This window comes from Triturus cristatus, chromosome 3_2, assembly GCF_964204655.1.
Source record: "Triturus cristatus chromosome 3_2, aTriCri1.1, whole genome shotgun sequence".
NCBI classification, from domain to species: Eukaryota; Metazoa; Chordata; class Amphibia; order Caudata; family Salamandridae; genus Triturus; species Triturus cristatus.
The window spans coordinates 947,425,072-947,438,951 of record NC_140584.1 but is presented as its reverse complement, the minus strand read 5'-3'; the positions used below and the strand labels follow the sequence as shown (position 1 = coordinate 947,438,951).

At 43.3% G+C, this 13,880-nt stretch overlaps 1 protein-coding gene across 8 annotated transcripts in view; it reads right to left on the bottom strand.

Annotated features, from left to right (window-relative positions):
- GGNBP2 (gametogenetin binding protein 2) overlaps nt 1-13,880 on the bottom strand; it is a 407,447-nt gene that overhangs the window by 138,897 nt on the left and 254,670 nt on the right. For all 8 annotated transcript variants that reach the window (XM_085649454.1, XM_085649456.1, XM_085649455.1 and 5 more), the window contains one exon: nt 3,381-3,531. In XM_085649454.1, coding sequence (XP_085505580.1) covers nt 3,381-3,531 — 151 coding nt within the window. The remainder of the gene's footprint in view (nt 1-3,380; nt 3,532-13,880) is intronic.

Genomic DNA, 13,880 nt, shown 5'->3' with positions numbered 1-13,880 from the left:
GGAATTTTGCAGTAGTCTTATCGACTGCAGAGTGGTCCATTGCTGTTCACTTTGGGCCAGAAGCATTACTTTCATGACCTTATTATGGATGACAAGTTAATTTAGTGCCGCAGGATGCCTAGACTTGTAAATCAGTGCATTACCTCGATGATCTACTCCCAAGCAATGCGCCCAGATGATCCTCCCCTGGAACATGAGCTGGAGTGTCCTGGAAGCAACCCTCTTACAAGTACAAATAGGTAGAGGATCCTGAAATGGACAACCCAACCCTGATGCAGGCACAAAAAGGCAATGGTAACCCAGATGTCATCTCCATAACGGCTATTTGCTCAAGTTTAATATCATGAAAAGAAAAAAGGGGTGTATGATGTGAAGATCAATTGTGAAACCTTTTTTGATATAGATCTGAATAGTTGTTAACAAACAGACTACTAGGACCTATTACTAAGTGCACAGTGTGGTGAAAATCAGCACTCACATTTATCAGTCTGATCAGAAATGTCAAGTATTAATTCAGCGACACATTCAATTGTGCTTGGCTGTCAAAGAGACAGACAGACAGACAGATATTCACTGAAAAAAACATAGGTTTCAGGGACATTATAGTAGTTGGACATTTCACTCGTATAAAACCATAGAAATTTGTCCGTTAAAGTTAGTTGAGCTAACTAGAACTTGCGCCGCTATGCACTGCTGATGAGGTCACATATTACATCACTCATGACATGGTCAGTGACATCACTCATGACATCACTGATGACGTCAACCAGTGGGTGTGTGTTTCTGAAAAATTTAAGTATGTTTTATATGTACATACGGCAAGGTGTACTGAAAAATGAGTGTGTGTATGAGTGACTGAATGGCTGATTTAGTAGGTGCGTGACTGACTGTATAAGTGAGTGATTTAACATGTCTTACTGAATGCATTGGTGAGTTATTCCCCTTACTGCCCTACTAGCACCCAGCACGAAACTCACCTTAAAGAACAATCTTCGCTGAAAACTGGACTTGATAATAACAACGGATTACTTAAGAAGACTTTAAGGGAGTTAATACAAATGCATTGCATTTTATGTATTTCCAGGGACTTATGATATTTGTTTAAGCACTCGTCTATGTAATAGGGTTGCTTTGTATGGTCTTAACTTTATTGATTTGTTCAAACTTTTTCATTTCTACATTCGGAGGAGCACACGTGGTCGCAATTGGGGTGGAGTTAGATTTTATTTAACGGGGTTGGTGAAACTGATTTTTTTAAACATGAAGTGTTCATCTGCTAGTCGCTCCACACGACTAATTAAGAGGTTTGAGGTAGGCAACGCCGAGAGCGGCATTTTGCAGGTTTTTGTGTGTATTGCACTTTGATTTATAATTGAGTAACAACAGGAGTTCATTGTGATTTTTTCTTTCATTTTCATCACGGGGGGGTAGCATTCGCTCCACGAACAGATGGGGCGTTTATTATTCCGACATGACATTCATCATAGTGTTTTCTGTGATTGAACCGTTTAGCGTTATTATTGTTAATGGTTTAAAACTACTTGAATCGTGCCTTTTTGAGGCTTTTCTGATATGTGGTCTTTTCCATGTTTTACAGTTACCCCTGACGAAGGGCGAGAAGCCCGAAATGCATTGGGTTAAATCTCATCATGATTATTGGCTATATTGGATTCTTTCGACATGCTGTAATTAAGGCCCTTGAGCAGAATACACGCACTTGAAAATCGGAATGATCAATTTCATATGCCTAAAGATTCGAATAAAATGTGTTTAAAATGAATGAACTTTGGTTGAACGATGATTTTCTCATCTAGAATGCAGGTGTTGCATCCTGGGACTGATACACAGTTGTGCATCAGCATTACGTTACATTTTTTGGTGCCATGGGACAGGGCACTCTCCAGGATTGAACCCTAAAAAGGATTAAATTGAACAGAACATTGAACAAAAGGAGTGCGGGTTGCTAACTAACTGAATTATATTTACATACGGCAAGGTGTACTGAAAAATGTGTGTGTGTATGAGTGACTGAATGGCTGATTTAGTAGGTGCGTGACTGACTGTATAAGTGAGTGATTTAACAGGTCTTACTGAATGCATTGGTGAGTGACTAATCTGTGTGAATGTCTGTATCAGTCTGTTAGTTGGTGTGTAAGTGGCAGCATTGGTTGGTGGGTAACTACATGAGTGTCTATATGGGTTAATGATTGGTGGTGTGTGTATAACTGTACAATGAGTAAATGGCAGTTAGATTGATTCTGTAGGTGACTGACTTGGTGTATGAGTAACTATTGGTGAGTGGCGGTGTCCGAGTATCTGTATAGGTTTAAGAGTGCATATATCAGTGGCTATATTGGTGAGAGACTGTGTGTATGAGAGACGGTGTGTATGAGAGACGGTGTGTATGAGAGACGGTGTGTATGAGAGACGGTGTGTATGAGAGACGGTGTGTATGAGAGACGGTGTGTATGAGAGACGGTGTGTATGAGAGACGGTGGGTATGAGAGACGGTGGGTATGAGAGACGGTGGGTATGAGAGACGGTGGGTATGAGAGACGGTGGGTATGAGAGACGGTGGGTATGAGAGACGGTGGGTATGAGAGACGGTGGGTATGAGAGACGGTGGGTATGAGAGACGGTGGGTATGAGAGACGGTGGGTATGAGAGACGGTGGGTATGAGAGACGGTGGGTATGAGAGACGGTGGGTATGAGAGACGGTGGGTATGAGAGACGGTGGGTATGAGAGACTGTGGGTATGAGAGACTGTGGGTATGAGAGACTGTGGGTATGAGAGACTGTGGGTATGAGTGAGTGAATTTGTATGTACACCTATGAATCAGTGATTGGGTATGTGGAATTGGTGTGTCTATGGTTGAGAATGGTAGTTTTTATTTTAAAGTAGGTGTATGAAAAGTTATATTAGGGCGTGAGGAGGTGCATCAGATATTAAGTGGATGATGTCATCAGTGATGTCATTTGAGAGGTCATCATTGAGGTCACTAACCATGTCATCAGCAATGTACTATGTGACGGCATCAGCAGTGCATTGCGGGGGTGCGAGTTAGTCAACTAACTATAACACCCAAATTTCCCTACCGCCAGTAGGATATATGGAGAGATATATATATACACACAACTTTAAATTGAGTTTACCGTGCCCTCAAAGATTATCCCTTTCGATGCAGTTGACCAATTCATCAAAAAATAAATACATCAAGAAATAACAATTGCAAGAGTCCTCATGCTATCAACGCTTACTAATTTTTGTCCCCTCTAATCCGACATACTGCCAATGGGCTACATGCTGCATAACAATACATAAGATATTGCTCCTAGCCTAATTATTTTTACAAAAACATTGTAATAAATAAAAGCATACCTTTTTTTATTTTCGGAGAATCCAACAGGCTTGTGCTACTTGGACAAGTGCATGAAGTGCTTTCATTGGGGACGATTACTTCTACAGAGGTTCTATTGTCTTCTGTGTTGCCACAGGATTTGCAACTGCTATTCAGTACGTCCATGGGTTCCTAGAAAAGCAATACCAACAATACCTATTAATAAATGTAATTTTGCAGGGATGATCTTAACAATTCCATCTAAACAGAAGGCAAAACAAAAAACAAAGCTGTGGGCACCTGCACTTTTCAAACAGAACAAATTAAAGGACAATGCCAACGTCAATAGTGACATTTTGTTGACTGTATTTTTAGACTAGAAGTCCGTATGGCATATGTGGATGCATATGAGGGAGTGGAGATCTGGCCTAACAGCCAGAGCTGACAACTTTGGAACTGGACAACCAGGTTTCAGTCACGGCGTCTGCTCAACATCCTGTGATTCTAGGCAAATCACTTAATCTCCCCTTTGCCTAAAAAAAAAAAAAAACCCATATATATATATATATATATATATATATATATATATATATATATATATATATATATATATATATATATATATATATATATATATATATATATATATATACACACACACACACACACACACACATATATGGAACAAAACTTTCTCTCGCTTCACCCTCAAGTCCAGGGGTTCGTTGCATAAAGAAAAACACAGCACCGCAGAGAACACTCGATTAGTGTTTATTTTCAGGTACACATGAGTTAACACGAACAAGATACACACATATACACATATACACATATATATACACACACATATATACACATGCATACATATATACACATACATAATCTTGAAATATTGTAATATGATCTTAGGCTCATGTAAACAATTTCAATGCACTTGAGCCGAATTGGTCTATATAAAACTGAAGAAATATACACATATGTACAAGAATAATAAACATTCTGGTCCTGCCTGGCTACAGTAATCTTTTTACTCAAAAGAAGATACTAGATACTCTTTGATCCAAGATTCAAACTAGCAATACAACAGGAGAAAAACTACATAACTAAATTGGATCCTCCATTATGAACAACCTGTAAAATTAATAAGAACTCAATATCCCTGCCTCTGTAGGTGATCTTGGAACATTTTAAAACAAAAATAGTTATAATAAATAAGAGAATAAGGAAACTGTAACTTACCCTGTAAGCATCTGTTTGTGTCATGCAGTGCTATAGATTCAAATGCTATGCATACTCCTGCAATCTAGTGTTGTGCTCCGGCATGTGCAAGTTATTTTTTGCAGAAGTCTTTCCAGTCACGAGGTATAGTGACTCCATTCACGATAGATAATGCTCATGGGCATCAGCGCCATTGTTAGATTGTTTTTTCTGCCCAAAGGGAGTGGACAAACATGGAGCACAAGGATAAACGAAAGAGGACCATGGCAAAGAAAGAGAAAACTAAGCAATAAGAAATTCACTGCAACATCTTAGGGTATCCGGGGAGGAGGTTGGGCGCATGTGAATCTACAGCACTATATGCCATAAACAGATGCTTACAGAGTAAGTAACATTTTCCATTCGTGGCAGATGTAGCTGTAGATACACATGCTATGCATAGACTGTAAGCGGCAGCTAGCACTAGGACAATGCAGAAGATTGGAAAAGTGTACTTAAGACAGTCTGGTCAACTCTGGCTTGTTGGCGGGCTAAAACATCCACAAAGGAATGTTTAGTCAGTTTGTGTGAGTAGACCAAGTAGCTGTTTTACATATGTCAGCTATAGAAACACTGCCTGGGAAAGCCACAGAAGCTTTATGAATTGAATGGGGTTTGGGAGGGGCAGGCAAAGGTCTTTTGTATAGCAAGTCTGTATACATTTAACTAAGCAACATGCAATACTGTATTTGGAGAGAGAGCGTCCTTTGTGTGGCTTTGATAAAGAAACCAATAGCGGTTGTGTTTTTTTAAAAAGGCTTTTAAATACATAAGTGATAGTGTTCTTGTAGCCCAGAGCATGAAGAGTGTGTTTAACTACGGACTCTGGCTGTGGGAAGAACAATGGTAGTTGTATAGTATGACTGAGGTGGAAGCTAGAAACCCTGTGAGTGGACTTGAATCAACATTCTACTAGGATAAGAGCCTGTAGCTCACTGACCCATTTCAGAGGCGTGATAGCTAATAGGAAGGCTACTTTTCATGAGAGAACTGTAAGGAATATTAATGTAAAGGTTCAAAGGGAAGCCCTGTATGTCTGGTTAGGACAATGTTGAGCTTCCACACAGGCACCAGCGGGGCCTTTAGTGGGATAACCCATTTGAGTGCCTGCACAAAGGCCTTGTTGACAAAGGCTCTGAAGAGAGGTATCTTGTTGATTTGTTAAATGGAGTCTGAGAGAGGTATATGCAAGGCCTGATTTCTGAAGATGAAGCAGGTAATAAACAATGTCCTGGACTTTCAGATGAAAGGGGGCAGTCTGTTTAAAGAGACAGTAAAAAAAAAAAAAAAAGGAGACAGGAGTGCACAAACCGCTTACATTTGGCCATGTTGCAGACTCTGGTTGTAGGTCTACATGCCTCAAAAGGACAGCTATACATTCTGAGGAAAGTTTGAGATAATTAAAATCTAGGACATCAGGAGCCAGATTTCTTGAGTGGTTTGGGGTATCCGAGCATACTCAGATTCTGTGCCTGAAGATTCGGCCTGTTGGACAGCTTCTTGTGAGGCACTATGGACAGCTTGAGGAGGGTGGTGTACCATCACTAACTGGACCCGAGGTTGGGGCTTCCAGTATAAAAGTGAGGGATGTTTGCTAAAGCCTGCAGACCACTAATGGAATACGTGGGAGAGGTGGAAAAGTGTAGACAAATATCCCGGACCAGTTCATCCATAGTGCATTACCCACAAACTGTGGGTTTGGGAGCCTGCACAGTAAGTGTGGGCTTTTTGTGCAGTGGCAAACAGGTCTATGTGCGGGAAGCACCAAAACAAAGTTCAGCAGGCGGATTTGGGGGTGAATTAGCCACTCGAAAACTCGTTAAGGCATCCTGCTGAGCAGGTCTGCAAAATATTTGCCCACTACTGGAACTGGTACTCTAAGAGGAGATGGATCTTGTGATGTATCACCCACCACCAAATGCTCTGGGCTAGACCGGCGAACCGCAAGGAGTATGTGCCGCCTTGTTTCTGCAGGTAGAACATGATGGCTGTGGGGTCTATCTGGACTACAAGCACCTTGTGCTTAATGGGAGGAAGGAATGCTCTGAGGGCTAGCTGGATTGCCAACAACTCCAGGAGGTTGACGTGGAGGCTCCATTGATCGGATGTCCACTGTCCTTGTACAGTGAGCCTAAGGAGGAGCTCTCCCCACCCAGTGAGCAAGGTGTCTGTTATAATGCTTATTTGTGGAACTGGGGTCAGGAAGGGAAATCTCCACAAGAGGTTGGTGGTATACCACCACTGCAGAGATCGAGGAGTATGGCACAAGGTCAAAACTAGATCCTCCCACTGATCCTCCACTTTTGAACATTGTGCTGCTAGGCACTAATGCAATGGGTGCATGTGTAACCTGCCATATGGTACAATAGCAATGCAAGAGGCCATCATATTAAGAAGGCACATGACCTATCTGACCATTACCTGGCATTCTTGCTAAAATAGAGGGAGCACTATTTGGACTGCTTGGACCCTTGCTGTGCTGGGGAATGCTTTACCTACACAAGAGTCGAGTAAGGACCCATGAAGGGTTGTAACTGCAGGTCTGGCGGTGGCACTTGACAACACGGATGTTAAACCCTAGACTGCGTAAGAGATGGATGGATGGATGGATGGTGGCCTGGGTGCGCACTAAACACTGCTGTTGCACTGTGATCTTGATGAGCCAATCGTCCAGGAAAAGGAACATGGGGATGCCGCTACCTTCTGAGGTGAGCAGCTACCACTGCAAGACACACTGAAACACCCTGGGAGCTGTGATCACTCAAAAGGGAAGCACCTTGAACTGGTAACATTGACCACTTACAACTATCCGGAGGAACCATTGAGGTGCAGGGTGGATGAAGATGTAAACGTAGGAGCCCTTCAGTTTGAGGGTGGTCACCACCTTGCAGTAGGAAAGGGATGACATAATGGAGTGTTACCATGTTAAAGCGCTTAGACAAAATGAAATTGTTGAAGGGCCTAGGTCGACGATGGGCCTGAAGACATGTCTTTCTTTGGAATGAGAAGGATTAGGGAGTATACCCCTTTGCCCTGGTGGGAGGAGCACTGCTTCTATGGCCTCTTTGCTGAGAAGTGCACACATCTCCTCTTGGAGCCAACGCTGATGTTCTGGGGACAGTTTGTGTTTGCAGGAGAAGAGATGTTTGGTGGTGTTTGGATGTGTTCTAGACAGCACCCCTCTGCTAGATCTAGAACCCACTGAGACAAACCACTGCAATCTTCCCCTGCAGGTTTTGAATGGTCAGGAGGAAGGGAACTGAGTCCCTGCTTGGCAGGTGCAGCCCCTTAGCGCCATTCTCTCTGCCCGCATCATTGTTACCTTTATATCCTCCTCTACAGTACCCCCTAGAGGGTGTTTGCTACTGCTGCCTGTGGGAAGTATGTGAAAGTTTCTAGTGGTGGCTTTGGCTCCAACAATCACCGAACGGAAGTTAACCAGATGCTGCTGACCCTCTGGTTTAAAACAAGAATCACACATTACATGTCTGTGCACAAGGATAGTGGTATTGATGCCCCGAGCAGAGGTGTCTGCTGCATCCAAGGTTCCCCTGATATTGGTATTGGAGATACATTTCCCCTCCGTTATCCACTCATGACCTCTCTTCTTGTCTTGGGCAGGTGGTGTCACAACAACTCCATCATGTCCTGGGGGGCACGGTCGTACCACGAGAGGAAACCAACCTAATTAGCAACAAGCCAATGCGCCGCAATCCTCTTACCAGCTGCATCAATTTTCTTACTCTCTCAGTCAGGGGGGAGGGGACATCACCTATGCCCTGTGAGTTTGCACCTTTCCGTGCAGTGTGAAGTACTAGAGAATCAGGTGGCTGTTGTCCCCGGATGTATTGAGGGTCAGAGAAGAAAGCTTTAAACTTCTTGTCCACCCTCAGGTTGATGACATGGGCCTCAAATGGTTCTTTAAACATGTCAGTGACCAATTTGAGCATCCCTTTATGCATCAGGAGGTAATGCATGCGCCTTTGTTTGGAAGAGAGAGTCTCCATAAAGAAGTTTTCTTCAGGCTGTTTGTGCATATCAACTTTGTGGTAAGCTGCCACCCTCTACAGCACCTGATACGAAGTGGCATCATCCAGAGGGGAGGGCTGGGTGGACATAGGTACGGATCTGTGTCACCTGTGGAGGCCACAACAATCATCCCATGGGTCATTGTGGGGTTGAGGGTCGTATTGCGTGTCAATCAGGTCATAAGAAGAACTAGGACTAACACCCCAAACTTTATAGGCAGTTGGTCCAAGGGTGGATTGATTGTCTCCTCAAAAGTCAATTTTTTCTTTGGAGGGAAAGAAGTTTTCCTTAAGAACAAGCATGGCCAGAATTTGCCCAGTCCCAGCCCGAATATGAATACATTGCTGCCTGATGTTGAGCTCGTCTTGGAGCCGCTGGAGGATAGGTTGATCATTATCTTGAAGGTGACGGAGGATGCTGCTTTCTGCTGTCTTCTTTCTCAGAGCCGAGGTAGTCCGGAGGGCTGCCGGCACCGAACCAGATTTCGGCTCAGAAGTCTTTGACGCAGAGGTCGCCTTTGAGGGTAGTTTTGGATCCAGAGCAGAAGAGCCTGTTGTCGAAGCTTGTCTCTTGGAGTCATGCTTCGACATCAAACAGTACTTCTCTCGGCTCAGACTCAGTATCTAGATGCCGACCATAGTAGTCTGGCAGTGGCAGACCTGAGGCCTCATGAATGGCCTGTGAGCTCGATACTCGACCCTCTCAAAGGTGATGCTTGGCTTCAGAGTGGCGTTGAGGGATGGGAGGTGGGGCACCAGTACTCAGTGCTGCGGTTCATGTACAAGGAGACTGAAAGGGGTGGATGCTCCTCAACATCGGAGGTAGAGTCCTCTTCCAGGTCCGACAGTTGTATTTCTGTCCCAGAAGCCTCTTGCTGCTGTTCAGACTCAGTCTCCTTTCCCCCAAACAGGTCCAGAGTGTCTTTGTAATGGTGGCGCGCCATGGATGCCGATGCAAGAAGAACCCAACGGTACCCAAGGGTCGTCTTATTTCAGAAGGCAAGCCGAGCAAGAGCCCTCTTGATGGTCTCGTGACAGACAAAGGTTGCAAATCTGATTTAGGTCTGTCCTGGGAAACTTCGCTCGACACCTCCGGCAGTAGCTGAATATAGTCCTTTCCATTACAGGCATATTCTCCGCTGTCGAGGAGTGGAAGGAGGCACCAAGGGGCCAGGCATCGAAGTGGTCTACCACGGATAATGAAGCAAAGACGACTGAATGTTAGGAACTTACAGTAGATAGATACACAGTTTTTGCAACTGACTAGGTAGATGTAAATGTATGGGCCCAGCAAGAACACCATGTTGTGTCTTACCAGAGCTCGAAGGAAAACGTCTGAACTACATGGCAGAGAAAAAAACTATCTAAAAATGGAGCCGATACCTAAGCGCATTACCAATCATAGGTGGAGTGACTATACCTTGTAACTCAAAAGATTTCTTTGAAGAAAAAACACTTGTGCGCATCAGAGTCCAACACTAGATGGCAGAGTATGCACAGCATGTGTATCTACAGCTACACATACCACGAACATAAAGGTGCACTTTGATTGTACTTTATTCTCCCTCCCCAAAAAGAAAAGCAGAAACCAATTTAGGATTGACAAATTTTATTTGCATTTCTCAGTAGACATACCATTGCCTACAACCTTCCAGTCAGCGGGGAGGAACATAACTTTCCCACAAAAGCCAGAATGAGCCCTAACCCTCAAACATTACTCCAGTAGAGCTAACACAAGGATCTATGGCTTTAGAACACCCGTACTAGGAACAGGAAGGGCGGCAAAACTATGTCAAAGGCCTCACTCTTGTTTTTGTGATTTTATTTCCATCCTCGGTTTACCTAAATACATGTCATTCAGTCTCTGATGGAGGGCTCACCTTTTCTACTCCACATTCACAAGATGGTTTGTTCTGCGTCAATATCGCCATTATTAGCTGTTTCTCTGACAGCAATTTGAAATATTTCCATATGTGGTATTGGAGGATCTGTCCTGGATCTGCAACACATCTACTCCAAGCATATTTTGCCATTAAGAAAACTTTCTAAAACCTACCCAGCTTTGAGTAAGGCCACAAATGGTGTGGTTAGAACAACCTTCACTCCATACCAACTACAGCAGTTGTCTGGCTTACTTCTGATCCATGCAACATTTTAGAGTTTGGTATAACTTAAGTAAGGTTTTGCTCCCATGAATGGTGCCCATGCCTACTCTGTCCCAAACACAAACGCCTTCACACTATCACTCAACAGCTTACCTAGCTCCTTTTCACACATCTTCTAGCCTGAACTCTTGCTTAAAGGTGCAGCCAGAGAACTTAATGTGTACATGACTGTGTGTCCAGATTCTCATCATTCAACCATCTCACAAAGGCTGTGAGTTCCTTGGGATGTCCCCTCTCAAACGGTCTGTGCAAGAGAAAATTGCGCACCTGAAGATAGTGGAAACTTTTTTCCTAGTAGACCATTGCTTCTTTTAATTTCCTCAAAAGGCTTTTTTGCCGTTAGTGAAACAATTAGCTCATCATTAGGCATTTAGTCTCCTTCCATTTTCTAACCTCGTTTCTATCTAAACCCAGGTGAAAAGGTTTGGTTGTTGAGATGAGGGTGAATGGAAGAGGAAAGGAGGGGAAATCCTTCTTTACTGCCAGCTTATCCCTAGTTCTAAAGAGATTATTTTGGTTGGGGAGGAGTAAATATCTCACCTTCGAATCTTTTCCTCTAGCCCCGGGACGTCCCCCGAGTTACTCTCCGTGAAAAGGTGATCTACAAAGCATTACTGCTTTTCCATCTTGTGAATAGGTAACATAAGTGTGCTTCCTGTAAGTAACATGCTAGGCTCAGCAAGGCTATCTCACCCTAGGCTGCCACGTGTTATAGGAGTCTAGTACCCACTCTTGGTTTCTTGCCACCCCGTATGAAATCAATGATAAGTAGCTGAAATTGCTTTATTATTTGTTACGGTAGCGATAGTGGTATGATCTAGAGAAAGCTAAGTATCCTAGGCAGTATGGTCATCGATATTATTGCCACCATGTCTGCTCAAGAGAAATGGCGCATGTGCCTTCTGTGTTGCTCTTTGACAATGTCCCTCAGGTGCAGGAAATAATTGAGAGCAACAACTTGTGTGACAGACAAGGCAATCCGTGTTACCATGTAATTTAAAGACGTGGACGCCCAGCAAATGAGTGCAGTGCTGCCTTTTGCTCCAATGACTGAGAGTAATGCTTACGGCTTAGTTATGTTAATCCTATAGCCAGACACTTCATGGGAGTGGCCCAGCTCCCTCAGTATGTGGGGGATAGACTAAGGTCATCTATGGAGACTAGAATGTCATCTGCAAACAGTGAGCTGCAAGACATTGGCACCAGTCTATATTCCCTTGATGGTGATCTCTCACCAGACGCAGTTAGCAAAGGAATCTTTGGTGAGTGCAAATAAAAGTGGGGACAAGGTACAGATGGCTTTTGCCAATTCCAACCAAAATGTACTGTAAAGTCTCACCCTTGACCACGATATGCCTTACTAGATTTTGGTAGCTAGCCCGCAACCATTTAGCAAAAACTGTCACAAACCTCAGGGAGGGTAACAGGTGTTGCATGTATGACAAATGTACTCCCATCTAAAGCTTTTTTGTGCATTCAACTTTTGGAGCAGAAGGTTTTTAGGAGTTCTCTATTTTTCCTATATGGAGAAAATTCTTAGTAGTGTCCTAACATTGGAGACCCTACATGAACCTGAACAGTGAGAGTGGCCCTTGCAACGCTTGGGGATGACCGGCATAGCTGTATCTAGCTTGGAGTGTTATTGGAAATCTGTCGAAAAGTATTAAAGAACTGAGCGGGGAGCAGTGTACGAAATCGTCGTAAGATTTTGAATCTCAGGTATATGTATACATCGAGGCATGGCTATTTGCCCCTTTTTAGCCTATGGATGCCATTGATCACATCATCCAGAGAAGCCAATTTAAAAATCACAACCACTTTGCCATATCAATCCCTTTTCAATTTTCAAAATGCAAAGGGAACAATAAAAATGTATATATAATCAAACAAAATAACTGGACCAAATGTTTTAACGCAGACAGGCTCCTTCAGAGTCCTTCGGTGCAAAGAGGTCAGTTAGTACTTTTCATTGAACTCATAGGAGGATATTGGTTTTTCCTGAATGCAATGTAGATAGCATAACGGAGCACTAGGATAAGAAGTGAGTAATTGTCATTCTGCATTACTTATTTTTTTATGTAAAGTGCTACAAACACCCATTGAGGGCCTCAGAACACTTTGTATGTGGGTGCATGAATGAGGAAGTGGTACAAACATAGAAGTACAAATAACACCGCTGGTGGTGGGATATCAGTCAATTAAGCAGCGATGGGCAATGTCATACAAGATTCCCCATCACAAATTACCACAAACAAATGTCAAAGCCTTAAGCAAACCTCTAATACAACGGGTTAGGGGGCAGGCCTTTCTTAGACAACTCAACATAGCAGGACGTATGCTAGAGCTGATGGGGATATCGTGGACACAGGGTGATTTTTTTAAATACCACAGAGAAAAGGTGAGTTAAAGACTAAATGTGAAGTAGTAATTTTAAAGTTTTGGAAGAGTGGGCAGGGAGTTCCACCAGGAAGAGCTGTGGATGTGGAGGAATCAAGTGCTGCATCTCCTTGTACCTTATTTGCCAGGAAGAAAATAAAACTCTAATGGCAAATAAAAGGCTTAGGTTTAGTCGATAAGGAACAAACAGTCTTGTGAGGTAGTTTGGTTTTCGACCATGTAGCACCTACAGTGCTAGCGTAGTTTTAAATGATATGGCTTCTTTTCCTGGGATCCAGTAACTGGATCGGAGAGCATTGTTTATTTTAGGCTGAAAAAGAAGTGAACTGTAAAGTGTTGAGCTCTTTCAAGTGTAATGAGGGATACATAATGAAGGCTGGTATACAGGCAGTGGAAGAAATCCAAGTAGGATATATGTGGACAACATGCGGTTAAGCAGTGTCAACCTCCTTGAGAAACTGGGCAAAATCCCCAGACTGAGAAACTCGTCTAAAACCTGTACATCTTCAGACCGGTGGCATGCACTGCTAGCAATAGCTCAAGCAGGCACTGCCTGGGAACCACACACCAAAGATCAGGAAATGTCGTAGTGAAACCTGAGTGGTACTCTGAAGTGCCTAAAAGGCAGTGTGGAATTTTGGTGCACTGTTTACACTGGTGATGCTCCCGCAATTACTGTGTCATTTTACAAATC